The sequence below is a fragment of the Globicephala melas genome, chromosome X (genome assembly GCF_963455315.2).
Source record: "Globicephala melas chromosome X, mGloMel1.2, whole genome shotgun sequence".
NCBI classification, from domain to species: domain Eukaryota; kingdom Metazoa; phylum Chordata; class Mammalia; order Artiodactyla; family Delphinidae; genus Globicephala; species Globicephala melas.
This window is the reverse complement of record NC_083335.1, coordinates 56,533,584-56,556,781: the sequence shown is the minus strand read 5'-3', so window position 1 is coordinate 56,556,781 and position 23,198 is coordinate 56,533,584. Positions and strand designations below refer to the sequence as shown.

At 38.0% G+C, this 23,198-nt stretch overlaps 1 protein-coding gene across 3 annotated transcripts in view; it reads left to right on the top strand.

The window, feature by feature from the left end:
* APOOL (apolipoprotein O like) overlaps positions 1 to 23,198 on the top strand; it is a 125,441-nt gene that overhangs the window by 85,884 nt on the left and 16,359 nt on the right. For all 3 annotated transcript variants that reach the window (XM_070044681.1, XM_070044680.1, XM_030850312.3), the window contains exon 6: positions 3,826 to 3,917. In XM_070044681.1, coding sequence (XP_069900782.1) covers positions 3,826 to 3,917 — 92 coding nt within the window. The remainder of the gene's footprint in view (positions 1 to 3,825; positions 3,918 to 23,198) is intronic.

The window sequence follows — 23,198 nt, the reverse complement described above, 5'->3', positions numbered from 1 at the left end:
GTAGGAGACTTACTGTACCACTCTTCTGATTCAGGGAACATTTTCTATTAGTGTAGTGAACTGCTTACCAGTCAGGTTCCCAGATGCCAGCCAATGGCCAGTCCTGTAAGCATGCCTTTCTAACAACGGCAGTCTTGGGCATATGTTAACTCTTTTCTGCACATCACTAAATAACTCTTTCATAAGCACATGGTGAATTTTGTATTTGCCCATCTTCCATCTCTGGGTATAGAAATCTCTCTCAGTAGGATTACTGCCTCCACTCCTCACCTAAGCCCTTACTAAGCTGGTGCAGTTCTCTGGTCAGTAGCCATCTGGGGCACCTTCCATTCATCCTCTGTCCCCAGTGCCAGTCATTGTCTGCAAATTAAATTACATGTTGTTGCAAGTCACAGCTCTGAACCAACCTGGAATCTGACATCAGATATGTTATGGTTGGTTTGCTCAGCTTTAGTCCTTAAAGTAGCCTTAACCCAAGTACACCTAATCAGATACAAAACATCTGAATTATAAGAACATTCCAGCATTCTAACTCTAGCCCATATATCTTATCCCAATAGATCTTCCCTATAGCTAGTATTAATCATAGCTTGTATCATATTTTTTATTCTAACACTATATGCAACTTCTAATTGAATACATGTTATAAATTATTCATTAGGAAAGACATTGAAAATCAGGATCACCACATGTAACAATAAGAGAAAGAATTAAATTTTGAATGAAACCGGCCAAAGCATATTACTCATTTCTCAGTGAGAAACTCATAATCCACTTGTAAGAGAAAATGTTCCTTAGGTCATTCACAATGACTCCATGTGTCAGAGCTAGAATAATCTAACCCAGTATTTTTCAAATTACAGAGCTCAGTTTATAAGTAGGTAGTGAAATAAATGTGGTGACTCTCAGGAAGCATTTTATTAAAAAATAAAATAGAGGACAATAGCAAATATCAGAGTGTTTTGTACTCAGTATGGATAAATATTGTGAAACTTCTGTTTCAGTGGAGTGTGTATGTGTGTGTGTGAAAAAGAGAAACGTCAGAGACAGAAACAGAGAGAGAGAGAGGTCATAATGTAAAATTTGTTCTTTAGTATGAGTCATGGTCAAAAATGTACGAAAGATGTTGGTTTAGTCTAACCCTATAATGCTACAGCTAGAGGTCCAGAGAAAGGAAATCATTCAATGATTTCATAGTACATATTACATAGCTAGTTAGTGTCTTGTGTCTAGAGTCCCTTTCTACTTACAGGAGTAGGGCTATTGAACCCAAGTGAAATTTATTTTCTTGTAAACTGGCCTTTCATATCAAGTAAAGAGAGGATGAATGTAAGCCTTTTTAATATTGAAAATAATAACAAAGATGTATGTGTGAGAAATATTCCATTGTGTGTGTGTGTGTGTGTGTATATATATGTATGCAATGGAATATTACTCAGCCATAAAAAAGAATGAAATAATGCCATTTGCAGCAACATGGATGGACCTAGAGATTATCATACTAAGTGAAGTAAGTCAGACGGAGAAAGACAAATATCATGTGATATCACTTATATGTGGAATCTAAAAAAATTATGTAAATGAACTTATTTACAAAACAGAAACAGACTTACAGACATAGAAAACAAACTTACGGTTACCAAAGGGGATAGCGGAGGTGGGGGTGTAGGGAGGTAAATTAGGAGTTTGGGATTAACAGATACTACTATATGTAAAATAAACAATAAGGACCTACTATATAACACAGAGAACTATATTCAATATCTTGGGATAACCTATAATGAAAAAGAATGTGAAAGAAAATATATATAACTGAATCACTTTGCTGTACACCTGAAACTAACACAGCATTGTAAATTAACTATACTTCAATTTTAACACATTATTGACTGGGGGATTTTTGCAGAAACTGACACCTGTGTCCATAATATATCTCTGGTCAAAAATGTGTTAAAAGGTTTCAAAAAAGTATAACAACTACAAAAAAAGTAAATAAAAAATAAAATAAGATGACACATCAAGGAAAAACTGCCACCTTCCAAGTTTAGGAGCAGCACAATTAGGGGAATTTGACTGAGTCAAGGAAACCTACATTAAAGGATGCTAGGTCAGTAAAATCAACAACCAAACTACAGATACTAGAATAATAGTGAGCAAGACATATTTTAATATAGCTAGACCCTCTTTCCCAGTATCACAAAAACCTGTCAATATTTAAAGGAAAGCTACAGTAAAGGTTGAAGCAGCCTACTACCCACCTCCCTCAATGCTCTGTCTGTTGTAGACATGACTGTAGAAGGCCTCCTTACTAATAAACTGGACAGAGAAATACATCTTGTTTTTACCTACCCTAAACTATAAAGTTGCCTGCAAACATTGCCAGGTATTTTTCATCATAGTCTTTACTGATATACCAGATAGGGTGTCTCATTTTTAAATTAAGGGTTGTAAGAGCTGTTTCAGAAAATAAAAGTACTTACCCTAATTAGAAACCCCATCATCTAATTGTCCAGATCACATTTACAGTCCAGGGTACCCAGACAAGCATTTAAAGTACATATTGTTTTCAACCAACAGTCTGTTGGAACTAAGCTATGGCTTAGAGTGGTGGGTTTCACACTATTCAATAGAACCTAGGGTTCCATGGAAGTGTTTAGGGGTTGTATAGGGATAAGGAAAAAGCGGTGTAGATAGGGCTTGATAATGAGCTTCACTCCCTCAGGCTAACCAGAGTAGCTTCAAGTCTGTAAGTTTTATATATGAAGTTCCAGGTGAGATTCTATTCAAAAGACTTTTTTAAAGGATTTTGCTATTTAAAAAAAAAAGTTTGAAAATGACTCAGATGCTTAGTTAAGGCACTTTTGGAAATGAATGAATTATTGCAAGTTACTTGCAATTTTTTTAACTTTTTTTTTTATTATTTTATATTGGAGTACAGTTGATTAACAATGTTGTGTTAGTTTCAGGTGTACAACAAAGTGATTCAGTTTTACATATACATGTATCTATTCTTTTTCAATTTCTTTTCTCAATTAGGTTGTTACAGAATATTGAGCAGAGTTCCTTCTGCTATACAGTAAGTCCTTGTTGGTTATCCATTTTAAATATAGTAGTGATGTGTACAAGTCAATCCCAAACTCCCTATCTCTCCCCACTACCCATCCCCCCCGGTAACCATAAGTTTGTTCTCCAAGTCTGTGAGTCTGTTTCTGTTTTGTAAATAAGCTCATTTGTCACATTTTTTAAAGATTCTGCATATAAGCGGCATCATATGATATTTCTTCTTCTCTATTAAATTATTACTTTAGTATTCAAAATCAGTGACACGAAGGAATTATGTCCCTTTTAAAATCCTTAGCTGACCAGTTAGTTGGATCCTTTAGCTATCTAAGGACTTAATCAAAAAAGGATCTCTGAGAGTCCATTTCAGTTTAACATGGTGTCACAAAAATGGTAGTTGATTAATTCTCTATATTGTCATGTTTTATTAGATACTTGAAAAAATGTGGTTACAACTGTGGGTTTCTTAGGACATGAAAAAATACCTAGTTTTTTAAAAGAAGAAAATCATCAACCCCCTTTGTGTAGGTAATTATGTTAGATTGAGAATACTTTTCTTAAATTAGACATGACAACTAAGGGGTATTAATTGAACTGTAATACTTAAAGACATTTTACCTATCATCTTGATTGGTATTATTACCTAAAGAAAATTTAACATAGGGTGACGGCTTAAAGGGGAACAAAGAAAGCATGAAAGTTATAAAAGCATCAAGTCTCTGGTAGCATCTGTTTGGAGTTTAATAGTTTGTTTGAATGTCATAGGTTCTAGGTTTAAGAGAATTGCTTATCCACTGGGACTGGCCACTTTAGGAGCAACTGTTTGCTACCCTGTTCAATCAGTAATAATTGCAAAGGTAAGTTCTTTTTAAGCAATAGCTTCATTTCAGTACTTGTTTAAACTCTCAGTGTGACAATGTTTAAATGTCATACAGCACCTGCAACATTTAATTTTCAGAGAAATATAGTTGGTATTCTCTTATGTTGGCAAAATCACATCAGCATCTCAGCGTGGTAAATGCCATGGTTGATTACATGATTATCACAAATAAATAGGATGAATTTGTTTAAATATTATTCAAGGAAGTAAATGTTGATTTGAGGGTTAAGTTCAGAGACAATGAATTAGAATTTATGGGGAGAAATACTGCTCCATTGTTGAGCTGTGTAAAATTCAGTTTTTAATTAACAGAAAATTATACCTGCTGGCAGTTGTCAGTTCAGCAATTTAAAATAATGCAAGAAATAACCAACTGATAGAAAACAGAGGCTTCTGAGGATTAAAAAAAATACACACACATATGCACACTCAATTTTGAAATCCATATTATAGTTGTTTTGTCATTTTCTTGTGAGTTTACCCTACAAATCCAAAGATTCTCCTAATGATTTGAAGAGTTTGTGTCAGTATTGTTATTTTATTTTTTAATACATATTTGGATTGAGAAGGAGAACTTTGGGATATAGTTTTTTTCTTCCATTCCTTCTACTTTAATTACCAACATTTAACATTTCCCCCTCACATTTGAAGTATTGTGTGGTGTTACCAGGACTTTCTGTACTTGTATTCTCATTACTTCATCTCTTTAATTATTGATGTCGATAAAGCTGCCTATTTAGTATTTTGAGAATGTCAAGGATATAGTGCCCTATGTAGTTTCTAATATGATCAAGCTATAAAAGCTTACAGCAAAGGAAGAGAGCATTATTCATTAAATCTAGTTAAACTTGAGGTAATTGATGGGTAAAATGATAAACTTATTTTTTTTAATATTTTCTAAGAATTTACATAGGAATTAGCCACTTAAGTTCATATAATGTTAGTACTAAAAGAAACCTTTGAGATCATTAGGTTCAACTTCCTCATTTTCTCATTTGCCAATTTGGAAACTGTGGCCCAGAGAAGTTCCAGTGACTGATTTGTCCAGGGTTCTATTCAGCTTCAGACATCTTGCTTCCCTGTCCATTTCTCTTCCCAGTGCATGATGCTGCCACTGATTGTTTTTGTTTGTTTAGAATAATGACTTTGTGGGGGTTTTTTTTAAATAAAATTGGTACCTACTTATTCTTAAATAATTTAAGCATTACAAAACAGAATAAGAAAAAAACCAACTAACCACCTGAAATTTTTCATCCAGAAAAATATGTGTTAAAATTTGATAGAATGCTATTCTAGACATTTCTTCATGCATACATAGACATAGAAAGATAGATGGATGAATAGATACAGTTTCGTAAGAACAGGATCATAGTATAGTATGCATCTTATTTTTAATTTTAAAAATAAAGTATGAAGTTTAATTTTACTTTAACAGAAGGAAAATAAAAACAAAAGAATTGCAGGACTCCAAATAAAAAATTCTATGGTAAAAGATATTAATGTGAGTTCCTAAAAGTTCTTCTGTAGTTAAATAATGATTTTTACTTAAATTCCTAGAGTTGAGACCTTTGCTTTTCTTTGACTGTCATATAACAGCATCACATGTAATATCTGGTGAATTGTAATATATATACATATGTGTGTATGTATATATATATATATATAGAGAGAGAGAGAGAGAGAGAGAAAACATGGGTTCTTATCCTGAGATCCATGATAGACTTAAGAGAATCTGTGACTCCCCTGCCCAAAACTATATAAAAACTTGTAGGTATACAATAGGAGCCTTCTAATTTGATATTATCAGGACCAGTAGTTAACAATTAATTGAAAATGTTAAAGCAAGAAGTTTTTTAAAAATCATAAATATGTATCTTAAATATTTTATTTCAATTTAAAACATAATGTGTGTTCATTTTTCTGTCTTTTGAAGTAGGACTTTTCTATGAGTATGAGTCTCCTAGTTAAAGGTCCATAACATCTTTCTTATAATTATCCATATCTGTAATATGTCTTCTACTGTTTGCAGTTTAGAGGTTTCTTTAAAATCTGATGAACGCCTTTTTTTGGCTGGGGGGGCCACACCCACGCAGCACGCGGGATTTAGTTGCACTGACCAGGGATCTAACTTGCACCGCCTGCAGTGGAAGCAAGGAGTCTTAACCACTGGACTGCCAGGGAAGTCCCAAACATCAAATCAACACTTAAAAACATTTTTTAAATAATATGAGTGCAGAATCCTGTTTAATTTTTTATTTCTCCTAGCCTTTTACAGTTATCTTGAGCACCTCTAATTTGACAGTAGTTTGTTTTTTTTTTACTAATTCACTTTTGAGTCTTTACAAAATACTTAATTTTTGTAAACAGAACAATTCTCTTTACACTTATATTTCATCCTGTTATGTTACATTTAAACTGTTTAATTATAGTAAAGCTGATTAGAGATCTGGAAACAAATACAACTTAATCTTGATAAGCATACAAATCACTTGTGAAAGACAGTAGTTGCGTATATTGTAGAGTACCTACTAATGATGAATGTTCAGCATTCTATGACCATCATTTATTATAACTCTTTTTAATATGTTTATTAGAGTATACCTACTTTACAATGGTGTGTCAGTTTCTGCTCTACAACAAAGTCAATCAGTTACACATACACACATGTCCCCATATCTCTGCCCTCTTGCATCTCCCTCCCTCCCACACTCCCCATCCCATCCCTCCAGGTGGTCACAAAGCAACGAGCTGATCACCCTGTGCCATGTGGCTGCCCCCCTCTACTTATCAATTTTACGTTTGGTAGTGTATATATGTCCATGCCAATCTCTCACTTTGTCCGAGCTTACCATCCCCCTCCCCATATCCTCAAGTCCATTCTCAAGTAGGTCTGCATCTGTATTCCAATCTTGCCCATAGGTTCTTCTGAACTTTTTATTCCTTTCCTTTTTTAGATTCCGTATATATGTGTTAGTACACGCTATTTGTTTTTCTCTTCCTGACTTACTTCACTCTGTATGACAGTCTCTGTGTCCATCCACCTCACAACAAATAACTCAGTTTCATTCCTTTTTATGGCTGAGTAATATGCCATGGTATATATGTGCCAAATCTTCTTTATCGATTCATCTGTTGATGGACACTTAGGTTGCTTCCATGTCCTGGCTATTGTAAATAGAGCTGCAATGAACATTGTGGTACATGACTCTTTTTGAATTATGGTTTTCTCAGGATATATGCCCAGTAGTGGGATTGCTGGGTCATATGATAGTTCTATTTTTAGTTTTTCAAGGAACCTCCATACTGTTCTCCACAGTGCCTGTATCAATTTACATTCCCACCAACAGTGCAAGAGGGTTCCCTTTTCTCCACACCCTCTCCAGCATTTATTGTTTCTAGATTTTTTGATGATGGCCATTCTGACCAGTGTGAGATGATATCTCATTGTAGCTTTGATTTGCATGTCTCTAATGGTTAATGATGTTGAGCATTCTTTCAGATGTTTGTTGGCAATCTGTATATATTCTTTGAAAAAATCTCTATTTAGGTCTCCTGCCCATTTTTGGATTGGGTTGTTTGGTTTTTTGATATTGAGCTGCATGAGTTGCTTGTATGTTTTGGAGATTAATCCTTTATCAGTTGCTTCATTTGCAAATATTTTCTCCCATTCTGAGGGTTTTCTTTTTGTCTTGTTTATGGTTTCCTTTGCTGTGAAAAAGCTTTGAAGTTTCATTAGGTCCCATTTGTTTATTTTTGTTTTTATTTCCATTTCTCTAGGAGGTAGGTAAAAAAGGATCTTGCTGAGATTTATGTCATAGAGTGTTTTGTGTGCGTTTTCCTCTAAGAGTTTGATGGTGCTTGGCCTTACAGATAGGTCTTTAATCCATTTTTAGTTTATTTTTGTGTATGGTGTTAGGGAGTGTTCTAATTTCATTCTTTTACATGTAGCTGTCCAGTTTTCCCAGCACCACTTATTGAAGAGGCTGTCTTTTCTCCACTGTATATTCTTGCCTCCTTTACCAAAAATAAGGTGACCATATGTGCGTGTGTTTATCTCTGAGCTTTCTATCCTGTTCCATTGATCTATCTTTCTGTTTTTGTGCCAGTACCATACTGTCTTCATGACTGTAGCTTTGTAGTACAGTCTGAAGTCAGGGAGCTGGATTCCTCCAGCTCCATTTTTCTTTCTCAAGATTGCTTTGGCTATACGGGGGCTTTTGTGTTTCCAGACATATTGTGAAATTTTTTGTTCTAGTTCTGTGAAAAATGCCAGTAATTATTTGATAGGCATTGCGTTGAATCTGTAGATTGCTTTCTGTAGAATAGTCATTTTCAAAACATTGATTCATCCAATCCAACAACATAGTATATCTCTCCCTCTATTTGTATCATCTTTAATTTCTTTCATCAGAGTCTTATAATTTTCTGCATACAGGTCCTTTGTCTCCTTAGGTAGGTTTATTCCTAGATATTTTATTCCTTTTGTTGCAATGGTAAATGGGAGTGTTTTCTTAGTTTCACTTTCAGATTTTTCATCATTAGTGTGTAGGAATGCAAGAGATTTCTGTGCATTAATTTTGTATCCTGCTACTTTACCAAATTCAATAATTAGCTCTAGTAGTTTTCTGGTAGCATCTTTAGGATTCTCTGTGTATAGTATCATGTCATCTGCAAACAGTGACAGCTTTACTTCTTCTTTTCCAATTTGGATTCCTTTTATTTCCTTTTCTTCTCTGATTGCTGTGGCTAAAACTTCCAAAACTACGTTGAATAATACTGGTGAGAGTGGGCAACCTTGTCTTGTTCCTGATCTTACTGGAAATGGTTTCAGTTTTTCACCATTGAGGACAATGTTGGCTGTGGGTTTGTCCTATATGACCTTGATTATGTTAAGGAAAGTTCCCTCTATGCCTACTTTCTGGAGGGTTTTTATCATAAATGGGTGTTGAATTCTGTCGAAAGCTGTCTCTGCACCTATTGAAATGATCCTGTGGTTTTTCTCCTTCAATTTATTAATATTGTGTATCACATTGATTTGCGTATACTGAAGAATCCTTGAATTCCTTGAATAAACCCCTCTTGATCATGGTGTATGATCCTTTCAATGTGCTTTTGGATTATGTTTACTAGTATTCTGTTGAGAATTTTTGCATCAATGTTCATCTGTGATATTGGCCTGCAGTTTTCTTTCTTTGTGACATCTTTGTCTGGTTTTGGTATCAGAGTGACGGTGCCCTCGTAGAAAGAGTTTGGGAGTGTTCCTCCCTCTGCTATATTTTGGAAGAGTTTGAGAAGGATGGGTGTTAGCTCTCCTCTAAATGTTTGATAGAATTCGCCTGTGAAGCCATCTGGTCCTGGGCTTATGTTTGTTGGAAGATTTTTAATCACAGTTTCAATTTCAGTGCTTGTCATTGGTCTGTTCATATTTTCTGTTTCTTCCTCGTTCATTCTCGGAAGGTTGTGCATTTCTAAGAATTTGTCCATTTCTTGCAGATTGTCCATTTTATTGGCATACAGTTGCTTGTAGTAGTCTCTCATGATCCTTTGTATTTCTGCAGTGTCAGTTGTTACTTCTCCCTTTTCACTTCTAATTCTATTGATGTGAGTCTTCTCCCTTTTTTCTTGATGAGTCTGTAATGGTTTATCAATTTTGTTTATCTTCTCAAAGAACCAGCTTTTAGTTTTATTGATACTTGCTATTGTTTCCTTCATTTCTTTTTCATTTATTTCTGGTCTGTTTTTATGATTTCTTTCTTTCTGCTAACTTTGGTTTTTTCTGTTCTTCTTTCTCTAATTCCTTTAGGTGTAAAGTTAGGCTGTTTATTTGAGATATTTCTTGTTTCTTAAGGTAGGCTTGTATAGCTATAAACTTCCCTCTTAGAACTGCTTTTGCTGAATCCCATAAGTTTTGGGTCATCATGTCTCCATTGTCATTTGTTTCTAGATAGTTTTGATTTCCTCTTTGATTTCCTCAGTGATCACTTCGTTATTAAGTAGTGTGTTGTTTAGCCTCCATGTGTTTGTATTTCTTACAGATTTTTTCCTGTAATTGATGTCTAGTCTCATATCATTGTGGTTGGAAAAGATAGTTTATACGATTTCAAATTTCTTAAATTTACCAAGGCTTGATTTGTGACCAAAGATATGATCTATCCTGGAGAGTGTTCCATGAGCACTTGAGAAGAATGTGTATTCTGTTGCTTTTGGATGGAATGTCCTATAAATATCAATTAAGTTCATCATGTTTAATGTATCATTAAAGCTTGTGTTTCCTTATTTAATTTCATTTTGGGTGATCTGTCCATTGGTGAAAGTGGGGTGTTAAAGTCGCCTACTATGACTGTTTAACTGTCGATTTCCCCTTTTATGGCTGTTAGTATTTGCCTTATATATTGAGGTGCTCCTATCTTGGGTGCATAAGTATTTACAATTGTTACATCTTCTTGGCCTTGATCATTATGTAGGGTCCATCATTGTCTCTTGTAATAGTCTTTGTTTTAATGTCTATTTTGTCTGTGAGAATTGCTGCTCCAGCTTTCTTTTGATTTCCACTTGCATGGAATATCTTTTTCTATCCCCTCACTTTCAGTCTGTATGTGTCTCTAGGTCTGAAATGGGTCTCTTGTAGACTGCATATATATGGGTCTTGTTTTTGTATCCATTCAGCCATTCTGTGTCTTTTGATTGGAGCATTTAATCAATTTACATTTAACGTAATTATCGATATGCATGTTACTATTACCATTTTCTTAACTGTCTTGGGTTTATTATTGTAGGTCTTTTCCTTCTCTTGTGTTTCCTGCCTAGAGGAGTTCCTTTAGCATTTGTTGTAAAGCTGGTTTGGTGGTGAATTCTCTTAGCTTTTGCCTATCTTTACAACTTTTAATTTCTCCATCAAATCTGAATGAGATCCTTGCTGGGTAGAGCAATCTTGTTTGTAGGTTTTTCTCCTTCATCACTTTAAATATGTCCTGCCACTCCCTTCTGACTTGCAGAGTTTCTGCTGAAAGATCAGCTGTTAACCTTATGGGGATACTCTTATCTGTTATTTTTTATTTATCCCTTGCTGCTTTTAATATTTTTTCTCTTTATTTAATTTTTGATAGTTTGAGTAATATGTGTCTTCGCATGTTTCTACTTGGGTTTATCCTGTATGGGACTCTCTGTGCTTCCTGGACTTGATTAACTATTTCCTTTCCCATATTAGGGAAGTTTTCATCTAAAATCTCTTTAGGTGTTTTCTCAGTCCCTTTCTTTTTCTCTTCTTCTTCTGAGACCCCTATAATTCAAATATTCGTGCATTTAATGTTTTCCTAGAGGTCTCTGAGACTGTCCTCAGTTGTTTTCATTCTTTTTTCTTTATTCTGCTCTGCAGTAGTTATTTCCACTATTTTATCTTCCAGGTCACTTATCCGTTCTTCCACCTCAGTTATGCTAATATTGATCCCTTCTAGAGAATTTTTAATTTCATTTATTGTGTTGTTCATCACTGTTTGCTCTTTAGTTCTTGTAGGTCCTTGTTAAACGTTCCTTATATTTTCTCTGTTCTATATCCAAGGTTTTGGATCATCTTTACTATCATTTTTCTGAATTCTTTTTCAGGTAGACTGCTTATTTCCTCTTCATTTCTTTGCTCTGGTGGGTTTTTGTCTTGCTCCTTCATCTGCTGTGTGTTTCTCTGTCTTCTCATTTTGCTTAACATTCTGTGTTTGTGGTCTCCTTTTTGCAGGCTGCAACTTCGTTCTTCCTGTTGTTTTTGGTGTCTGTCCCCAGTGGTCAAGGTTGGTTCAGTGTGTTGTGTAGGCTTCCTGGTGGAGGGGACTAGTACCTGTGTTCTGGTTGATGAGGCTGGATCATGTCCTTCCGGTGTGCAGGTCCACATCTGGTCGTGTGTTTTGGGGTGTCTGTGGCTTTATTATTACTTTAGGCAGCCTCTCTGCTAATGGATGGGTTTAGTTCCTGTCTTGCTAGTCGTTTGGCATAGGGTATCCTGCACTGTAGCTTGCTGGTCGTTGAGTGGAGCTGAGTCTTGCCATTGAGATGGAGATCTCTGGGAGATTTTTGCTATTTGATATTACGTAGAGCTGGGAGGTCTCTTGTGGACCAGTGTCCTGAACTTGGCTCTCCCACCTCAGTGGCACAGCCCTGACGCCTTGTTGGAGTACCAAGAGCCTGTCCTACACACGGCTCAGAATAAAAGGAAGAAAAAATAGAAAGAAAGAAGAAGATAAATTAAGATAAAATAAAATAAAGTTATTAAAATTAACAGTAAAAACTAATTAACAAAAACAAATTTTTCAAAGTAAAAAAGAAAAAAAAAACGAACAGACAGAATCCTAGGACAAATGGTAAAAGCAAAACTATACAGGCAAAATCACCCACAGAAGCATACACATACACACTCACAAAAAGAGAAAAAGGGAAAATATATATATCATTGTTCCCAAAGTCCACCTCCTCAATTTGGGATGATTCATTGTCTATTCAGATATTCCACAGGTGCAGGGTACATCAAGTTGATTGTGGAGATTTAATCCGCTGCTTCTGAGGCTGCTGGGAGAGATTTCCCTTTCTCTTCTTTGTTCCCACAGCTCCCAGGGTTCAGCTTTGGGTTTGGACCTGCCCCTCCATGTAGGTCGCCTGAGGGCATCTGTTCTTTGCTCAGACAAGACTGGGTTAAAGGAGCAGCTGATTCGGGGGCTCTGGCTCGCTCAGGCCCGGGGGAGGCAGGGGTACGGATGCCGGGTGAGCCTGCGGCAGCAGAGGCCAACGTAACATTGCACCAGCCTTAGGCCTGCCGTGTGTTCTCCCGGGGAAGTTGTCTCTAAATCATGGGACCCTGGCAGTGGCGGCCTGCACAGGCTCCCGGGAGGAGAGGTGTGGAGAGTGACCTGTGCTTGCACACAGGCTTCTTCGTGGTGGCAGCAGCAGGTTTAACGTCTCATGCCCTTCTCTGGGGTCTGTGCTGATAGTCGCAGCTAATGCCCATCTCTTGAGCTCCTTTAAGCAGTGCTCTTAATCCCCTCTCCTCACACACCAGAAAACAAAGTGGCAAGAAAAGGGATCTTGCCTCTTCGGCAGCTCCAGACTTCTTTCCAGACTCCCTCCCGGCTAGCTGTGGCTCACTAGCCCCCTTCAGGCTGTGTTCACGCAGCCAACCCCAGTCCTCTCCCTGGGATCCGACCTCTGAAGCCCGAAACTCAGCTCCCAGCGCCTGCCCGCTCTGGCGGATGAGCAGACAAGCCTCTCCAGCTGGTGAGTGCTGGTCGGCACCGATCCTCTGTGCAGGAATCTCTCCACTTTGCCCTCCACATCCCTGTTGCTGCGCTCTCCTCCATGGCTCCGAAGCTGCCCCCTCCCCCACCCGCAGTCTCCACCCACGAAGGGACTTCTAGTGTGTGGAAACCTTTCCTCCTTCACGGCTCCCTCCCACTGGTGCAGGTCCCGTCCCTATTCTTCGTGTCTGTTTTTCTTTTTCACCCTACCCAGGTGCGTGGGGAGTCTCTTGTCTTTTGGGAGGTCTGAGGTCTTCTGCCAGTGTTCCGTAGGTGTTCTGTAGGAGTTGTTCCACATTTAGAGGTATTTCTGATGTATTTGTGGAGAGGAAGGTGATCTCTGCGTCTTACTTTTCTGCCATCTTGAAGCTCCTCCTATTATACATTTTTAAAACAGCTTTAGTTAATCAGACAAGTCTCTTAAAACAATGTAAGGTATATGTGTATTTTTCAGAAGGAAATGGCTCATACATTTCAAGAGATTGTCCAAGATTGTCTATGGTGTAAAAAAGGTTACAAAATGGTAGTCCAGAAGGTTCTTTGAAAAATAAAAGTCACACTCCAGTTATTCACTATTTTGGAAATACACTTCAAAATGGAATTACTCTTTGCTTTTTATATTTTTTTCTCACAAGATTTTCATTATTAACTTATGTAAAGAGTAACAAAAAATCTGTATTTGAAAACTATAAAATATCTAGGAATAAACTTATCAAATAATGTTTTAAAACATATTTCAAAAACTGTTAAACTTTACTGAACAGCGTTTTTTTTAATTCAATAGGTTTAGTGGTATGTCTTGTCTGGATGAAAGGACTCAATATTGGAAAATGGCAGATGTTCTCAAATTTATATATTTAATTCGGTTCTTACAAAATTCCTGCATTTGGAGGAAACATGACATTCATTCAACCAGAGTTTGTTGTCCATGTACCATGTATTGGGATTGATACTAAGCTATAGCATACATAATAAAATATACCAAGAGAACAAAAGAAAATGTCCAAAAACAGATTTGTAGAGTATATCTTCGTATACGTGGTGGAGGGAGGGGGAGGGTATGGTAGAAGTGGCATTTCAGATCAGTGTGTAAAGAAAAGGTGGACGGAAGCAGAGGAAGATGGTGGAAGAGTAAGATGCAGAGATCACCTTACTCCCCACAGATACATCAGAAATACATCTACACGTGGAACTGCTCGTATAGAACACACACTGAATGCTGGCAGAAGACCTCAGACCTCCCAAAAGGCAAGAAACTCCCCACGTACCTGGGTAGGGCAAAAGAAAAAAGAAATAACAGAGACAAAAGAATAGGGACGGGACCTGCACCAGTGGGAGGGAGCTGTGAAGGAGGAAAGGTTTCCATATACTAGGAAGCCCCTTCACGTGCAGAGACTGCGGGTGGTGGAGTGGGAAGCTTCGGAGCCGTGGACGAGAGCACAGAAACGGGTGCAGAGGGCAAAGAGGACAGGCTCCCACACAGAGGATCAGTGCCAACCAGCACTCACCAGCCCGAGAGGCTTGTCTGCTCACCTGCTGGGGTGGGCGGGGGCTGCGAGCTGAGGCTCGGGCTTCGTTCGGATCGCAGGGAGAGGACAGGGGTTGGCTGCATGAACACAGACTGAAGGGGTCTAGTGTGCCACAGCTAGCCAGGAGGGAGTCCGGGGAAAAGTCTGTACTGCCGAAGAGGCAAGAGACATTTTCCTCCCTCTTTGTTTCATGGTGTGCGAGGTGAGGGGATTAAGAGCGCTGCTTAAAGGAGCTCCAGAGAGGGGCACAAGCCACGGCTATCAGCGCAGACCTCAGAGACGGGCCTGGGACGCTAAGGCTACTGCTGCAGCCTGTGTGCAAGAACAGGTCACTATCCACACCTCCCCTCCCAGGAGCCTGTGCAGCCCGCCACTACCAGGGTCCCATGATCCAGGGACAACTTCCCCAGCAGAACACACGGCTCACATCAGGCTGGTGCAACGACACACTGGCCTCTGCCGCCGCAGTCTCGCCCTGCACACTGTACCCCTCCCTCCCCCCTGACCTGAGTGAGCCAGAGCCGCCAAATCAGCTGCTCCTTTAACCACACCCTGTCTGAGCAAAGAACAGACGCCCTCAGGTGACCTACATGCAAAGGTGGGGCCAAATCCAAACCTGGACCCCGGGAGCTGTGCAAACAAAGAAGAGAAAAGGAAATTTCTCCCAGCAGCCTCAGAAGCAGCGGATTAAATCTCCACAATCAACCTCATGTACCCAGCATCTGTGGAATACCTGAATACACAATGAATCATCCCAAATTGAGGAGGTGGACTTTGGGAGCAAAACATATTATTTTTTCCCCTTTTCCTCTTTTTGTGAATGTATATGTGTATGCTTCTGTGAGAGATTTTGTCTGTATATCTTTGCTTTCCCTATTTGTCCTAGGGTTCTGTCCATCCTTTTTTACTTTAAAAATTTTTTTTCTTAATAATTATTTTTTATTTTAATAACTTTATTTTATCTTACTTTATTTTATTTTATCCTCTTTCTTTTTTTCTATTTTACCTCCCTTTTATGCTGAGCCATGTGTATGAAAGGCTCTTGGTGTCCCAGCCAAGAGTCAGTGCTGTGCCTCTGAGGTGGGAGAGCCAACTTCAGGACAGTGGTCCATCAGAGACCTCCCAGCTCCATGTAATATCAAATGGTGAAAATCTCCCAGAGATCTCCATATCAACACCAAGACCCAGCATCATTCAACGACCAGCAAGCTATAGTGCTGCACACCATATGCCAAACAACTAGCAAGACAGGAACACTGCCCCATCCATTAGCAGAGAGGCTGCCTAAAAATATAATAAGGACACAGACACCCCAAAACACAGCACCAGACATGGACCTGCCCACCAGAAAGACAAGATCCAACCTCATCCACCAGAACACAGGCACTAGTCTCCTCCACCAAGAGGCCTACACAACCCACTGAACCAACCTTAGCCACTGGAGAAAGACACCAAAAACAACGGAACTATGAACCTGCAGCCTGCGAAAAGGAGACCCCAAACACAGTAAGATAAGCAAAATGAGAAGATAGAAAAACACACAGCAAATGAAGGAGCAAGGTAAAAACCCACCAAACCTAACAAATGAAGGGGAAATAGGCAGTCAACCTGAAATAGAATTCAGACAAATGATAGTAAAGATTATCCAAAATCTTGGAAATAGAATAGAGAAAGTACAAGAAACTTTTAACAAGGACCTAGAAGAACTAAAGAGGAAAAAAGCAATGATGAACAACACAATAAGTGAAATTAAAAATACTCTAGAAGGGATCAATAGCAGAATAACTGTGGCAGAAGAACGGATAAGTGACCTGGAAGATAAAATAGTGCAAATAACTGCTGCAGAGCAGAATAAAGAAAAAAGAATGAAAAGAACTGAGGACAGTCTCAGAGACCTCTGGGAGAACATTAAATGCACGAACATTTGAATTATAGGGGTCCCAGAAGAAGAAGAGAAAAAGAAAGGGACTGAGAAAATATTTGAAGAGATTATAGTTGAAAACTTCCCTCATATGGGAAAGGAAATATTTAATCAAGTCCAGGAAGCATAGAGAGTCCCATACAGGATAAATCCAAGGAGAAACACACCAAGACACATATTAATCAAACTGTCAAAAATTGAATACAAACAAGACATATTAACAGCAGCAAGGGAAAAAACAATAAATAGCACACAAGGGAATCTCCACAAGGTTAACAGCTGATCTTTCAGCAGACACTCTGCAAGCCAGAAGGGAGTGGCAGGACATATTTAAAGTGATGAAGGAGAAAAACCTGCAACCAAGATTACTCTACCAAGAAGGATCTCATTCAGATTTGATGGAGAAATTAAAACCTTTACAGACAAGCAAAAGCTGAGAGATTTCAGCACCACCAAACCAGCTTTACAACAAAAGCTAAAGGAACTCCTCTAGGCAGGAAACACAAGAGAAGGAAAAGACCTACAATAACAAACCCAAAACAATTAAGAAAATGGGTATAGGAACATACATATCGGTAATTACCTTAAATGTAAATGGATTAAATGCTCCCACCAAAAGACAGAGACTGGCTGAATGGATACAAAAACAAGACTGGTATATATGCTATCTACAAGAGACCCAGTTCAGACACAGGGACACATACAGAATGAAAGTGAAGGGATGGAAAAAGATATTCCATGCGAATGGAAATCAAAAGAAAGCTGGAGTAGCAATTCTCATATCAGACAAAATAGACTTTAAAATAAATACTATTACAAGAGACAAAGAAGGACACAACATAATGATCTAAGGATAGATCCAAGAAGAAAATATAACAATTTAAAATATTTATGCACCGAACATAGGAGCACCTCAATACATAAGGCAAATACTAACACCCATAAAAGGGGAAATTGACAGTAACACTTTCATAGTAGGGGACTTTAACACCCCACTTTCACCAATGGACAGATCATCCAAAATGAAAATGAAAAAGGAACACAAGCTTTAAATGATACATTAAACAAGATGGACTTAATTGATATTTATAGGGCATTCCATCCAGAAACAACAGAATACACAATTTTCTCAAGAGCTCATGAAACATTCTCCAGGATAGAGCATATCTTGGGTCACAAATCAAGCCTTGGTAAATTAAAGAATATTGAAATCATATCAAGTAACTCTTCCGACCACAACGCTATGAGACTAGATATCAATTACAGGAAAAGATCTGTAAAAAATACAAATGCATTGAGGCTAAACAGTACACTACTTAATAACCAAGTGATCACTGACGAAATCAAAGAGGAAATTAAAAAGTACCTGGGAACAAATGACAATGGAGACGCAATGACCCAAAACTTATGGGATACAGCAAAAGCAGTTCTAAGAGGGAAGTTTATAGCAACACAATGCTACCTTAACAAACAGGAAAAATCTCAAATAAACAACCTAACCTTGCACTTAAGGCAATTAGAGAAAAAAGAACAAACAAAACCCAAAGTTAGCAGATGGAAAGAAATCATAAACATCAGATCAAAAATAAATGAAAAAAATGAAGGAAATGATAGCAAATATCAGTAAAACTAAAAGCTGGTTCCTTTACAAGATAAACAAAATTGATAAACCATTAGCCAGACTCATCAAGAAAAAAAGGAAGAAGACTGAGATCAATAGAATTAGAAATTAAAAAGAAGTAACAACTGACACTGCAGAAATAGAAAGGATCATGAGAGATTACTACAAGCAACTCTATGCCAGTGAAATGGAAACCTGGAAGAAATGGACAAATTCTTAGAAATGCACAACCTACTGAGACTGAACAAGGAAAAAATAGAAAATATGAACAGACCAATCACAAACACTGAAATTGAAACTGTGATTAAAAGTCTTCTAACAAACAAAAGCCAAGGCGCAGACGGCTTCAAAGGTGAATTTTGTCAAACATTTAGAGAGCAGTTAACACCTATCCTTCTCAAACTCTTCCAAAATATAGCAGAGGGAGGAACACTCCCAAACTCATTCTACGAGGCCACAATCACCCTTACCAAAACCAGACAAGGATGTCACAAAGAAAGAAAACTACAGGCCAATATCACTGATGAACATAGATGCAAAAATCCTCAACAAAATATTAGCAAACAGAATCCAACAGCACATTAAAAGGATCATACACCATGATCAAGTGGGGTTTATTCCAGGAATGCAAGGATTCTTCAATATACGCAAATCTATCAATGTGATAAACCATATTAACAAATTGAAGGAGAAAAACCATATGATCATCTCAATAGATGCAGAGAAAGCTTTTGACAAAATTCAACACCCATTTATGATAAAAAACCCTGCAGAAAGTAGGCATAGAGGGAACTTTCCTCAACATAATAAATGCCATATATGACAAGCCCACAGCAAACATCATCCTCAATGGTGAAAAACTGAAAGCATTTCCAGTAAGATCAGGAACAAGACAAGGTTGCCCACTCTCACCACTCTTATTCAACATTGTTTTGGAAGTTTTAGCCACAGCAATCAGAGAAGAAAAGGAAATAAAAGGAATCCAAATCGGAAAAGAAGAAGTAAAGCTGTCACTGTTTGCAGATGACATGATGCTATACATAGAGAATCCTAAACATGCTACCAGAAAACTACTAGAGCTAATCAATGAATTTGGTAAAGTGGCAGGATACAAAATTAATGCACAGAAATCTCTGGCATTCCTATATACTAATGATGAAAAATCTGAAAGTGAAATCAAGAAAACACTCCCATTTACCATTGCAACAAAAAGAATAAAATATCTAGGAATAAACCTACCTAAGGAGACAAAAGACCTGTATGCAGAAAATTATAAGGCACTGATGAAAGAAATTAAAGATGATACAAATAGATGGAGAGATATACCATGTTCTTGGATTGGAAGAATCAACATTGTGAAAATGACTCTACTACCCAAAGCAATCTATAGATTCAATGCAATTCCTATCAAACTACCACTGGCACTTTTCACAGAACTAGAACAAAAAATTTTGCAATTTGTATGGAAACACAAAAGACCCCGAATAGCCAAAGCAATCTTGAGAACGAGAAAAGGAGCTGGAGGAGTCAGGCTCCCTGACTTCAGACTATACTACAAAACTACAGTAATCAAGACAGTACGGTACTGGCACAAAAACAGAAAGATAGATCAATGGAACAGGATAGAAAGCCCAGAGATAAACCCACACACATATGGACACCTTATCTTTGATAAAGGTGGCAGGAATGTACAGTGGAGCAAGGACAGCCTCTTCAATAAGTGGTGCTGGGAAAACTGGACAGGTACATGTAAAAGTATGAGATAAGATCACTCCCTAGCCCCATACACAAAAATAAGCTCAAAATGGATTAAAGACCTAAATGTAAGGCCAGAAACTATCAAACTCTTAGAGAAAAACATAGGCAGAACACTCTATGACATAAATCACAGCAAGATCCTTTCTGTCCCACCTCCTAGAGTAATGGAAATAAAAACAAAAATAGACAAATGGGACCTAATGAAACTTCAAAGCTTTTGCACAGCAAAGGAAACCATAAACAAGACCAAAAGACAACCCTCAGAATGGGAGAAAATATTTGCAAATGAAGCAACTGACCAAGGATTAATCTCCAAAATTTACAAGCAGCTCATGCAGCTCAATAACAAAAAAGCAAGCAACCCTATCCAGAAATGGGCAGAAGACCTAAATAGACATTTCTCCAAAGAAGATATACAGATTGCCAACAAGCACATGAAAGAATGCTCAACATCATTAACCATTAGAGAAATGCAAATCAAAACTACAGTGATATATCTTTTCCCACCGGTCAGAATGGCTGTCATCAGAAAATCTAGAAACAATAAATGCTGGAGAGGGTGTGGAGAAAAGGGAACACTCTTGCACTGCTGGTGGGAATGTGAATTGGTACAGCCACTATGGAGAACAGTATGGAGGTTCCTTAAAAAGTACAAATAGAACTACCATATGACCCAGCAATCCCACTACTGGGCATATACCCTGAGAAAACCATAATTCAAAAAGGGTCATGTACCAAAATGTTCATTGCAGCTCTATTTACAATAGCCCGGAGATGGAAACAACCTAAGTGCCCATCATCGGATGAAAGGATAAAGAAGATGTGGCACATATATACAATGGAATATTACTCAGCCATAAAAAGAAACGAAATTGAGCTATTTGTTGCGAGGTGGATAGGCCTAGAGTCTGTCATACAGAGTGAAGTATGTCAGAAAGAAAAAGACAAATACCGTATGCTAACACATATATATGGAATTTAATGAAAAAAAATATCATGAAGAACCTAGGCGTAAGACAGGAATAAAGACGCAGACCTCCTGGAGAATGGACTTGAGGATATGGGGAGGGGGAAGGGTGAGCTGTGACAGGGCGAGAGAGAGTCATGGATATATACACACTAACAAACGTAGTAAGGTAGATAGCTAGTGGGAAGCAGCAACATGGCACAGGAATACTGGCTCGGTGCTTTGTGACAGCCTGGAGGGGTGGGATAGGGAGGGTGAGAGGGAGGGAGACGCAAGAGGGAAGACATATGGGAACATATGTATAACTGATTCACTTTGTTATAAAGCAGAAACTAACACACCATTGTAAAGCAATTATACCCCAATAAAGATGTTTAAAAAAAAAGCTATAAAAAAAAGAAAAGAAGTAAAGCTGTCACTGTTTGCAGGTGACATGATACTATACATTGAGAATCCTAAAGATGCTACCAGAAAGCTACTAGAGCTAATTAATGAATTTGGTAAAGTAGCAGGATACAAAATTAATGCACAGAAATCTCTGGCATTCCTATACAGTAATGATGAAAAAATCTGAAAGTGAAATCAAGAAGACACTCCCATTTACCATTGCAACAAAAAGAATAAAATATCTAGGAATAAACCTACCTACGGAGATGAAAGACCTGTATGCAGAAAATTATGACACTGATGAAAGAAACTAAAGGTGATACAAACAGATGGAGAGATATACCATGTTCTTGGATTGGAAGAATCAACATTGTGAAAATGACTCTACTACCCAAAGCAATCTACAGATTCAACGCAATCCCTATCAAACTACCACTGGCACATTTCACAGAACTAGAACAAAAAATTTCACAGTTTGTATGGAAACACAAAGGACCCCGAATAGCCAAAACAATGTTGAGAACAAAAAACAGAGCTGGAAGAATCAGGCTACCAGACTTTAGACTATACTACAAAGCTACTGTAATCAAGACAGTATGGTACTGGCATAGAAACAGAAAGATAGATCAATGGAACAGGATAGAAAGCCCAGAGATAATCCATGCACATATGGTCACCTTATCTTTGATAAAGGAGGCAGGAATGTATAGTGGAGAAAGGACAGCCTCTTTAATAAGTGGTGCTGGGAAAACTGGACAGGTACATGTAAAAGTATGAAATTAGGGCTTCCCTGGTGGCACAGTGGTTGAGCGTCTGCCTGCTGATCCAAGGGACACGGATTTGTGCCCGAGTCCGGGAAGATCCCACAAGCCGTGGAACTGCTGGGTCCATGAGTCATGCCTGCTGAGCCTGCACGTCCGGAGCCTGTGCTCCACAGCGGGAGAGGCCACAACAGTGAGCGGCCGCAGTACCGCAAAAAAAAAAAAAAAAAAAAAAGAAGTATGAAATTAGAACATTCCCTAACACCTTACACAAAAATAAACTCAAAATGGGTTAAAGACCTAAATATAAGGCCAGACACTATCAAACTCTTATAGGAAAACATATGCCGAACACTCTATGACATAAATCACAGCAAGATCCTTTTTGATCCACCTCCTAGAGAAATGGAAATAAAAACAAAAATAAACAAATGTGAACTAATGAAACTTAAAAGCTTTTGCATAGCAAAGGAAACCATAAACAAGACCAAAAGACAACCGTCAGAATGGGAGAAAATATTTGCAAATGAAGCAACTGACCAAGGATTAATCTCCAAAATTTACAAGCAGCTCATGCAGCTCAATAACAAAAAGGCAAGCAACCCAATCCAGAAATGGGCAGAAGACCTAAATAGACATTTCTCCAAAGAAGATATACAGATTGCCAATAAACACATGAGAGAATGCTCAACATCATTAACCATTAGAGAAATGCAAATCAAAACTACAGTGATATATCTTTTTACACCGGTCAGAATGGCCGTCATCAGAAAATCTAGATACAATAAATGCTGGAGAGGGTGTGGATAAAGGGAACCCTCTTGCACTGTTGATGGGAGTGTAAATTGATACAGGCACTATGGAGAACAGTATGCAGTTTCCTTAAAAAACTAAATATTGAACTACCATACGACCCAGCAATTCCACTATTGGGCATATACCCTGAGAAAACCATAATTCAAAGAGTCATGTACCAAAATGTTCATTACAGCTCTATTTACAATAGCCAGGACATGGAAGCAACCTAAGTGTCCATCAA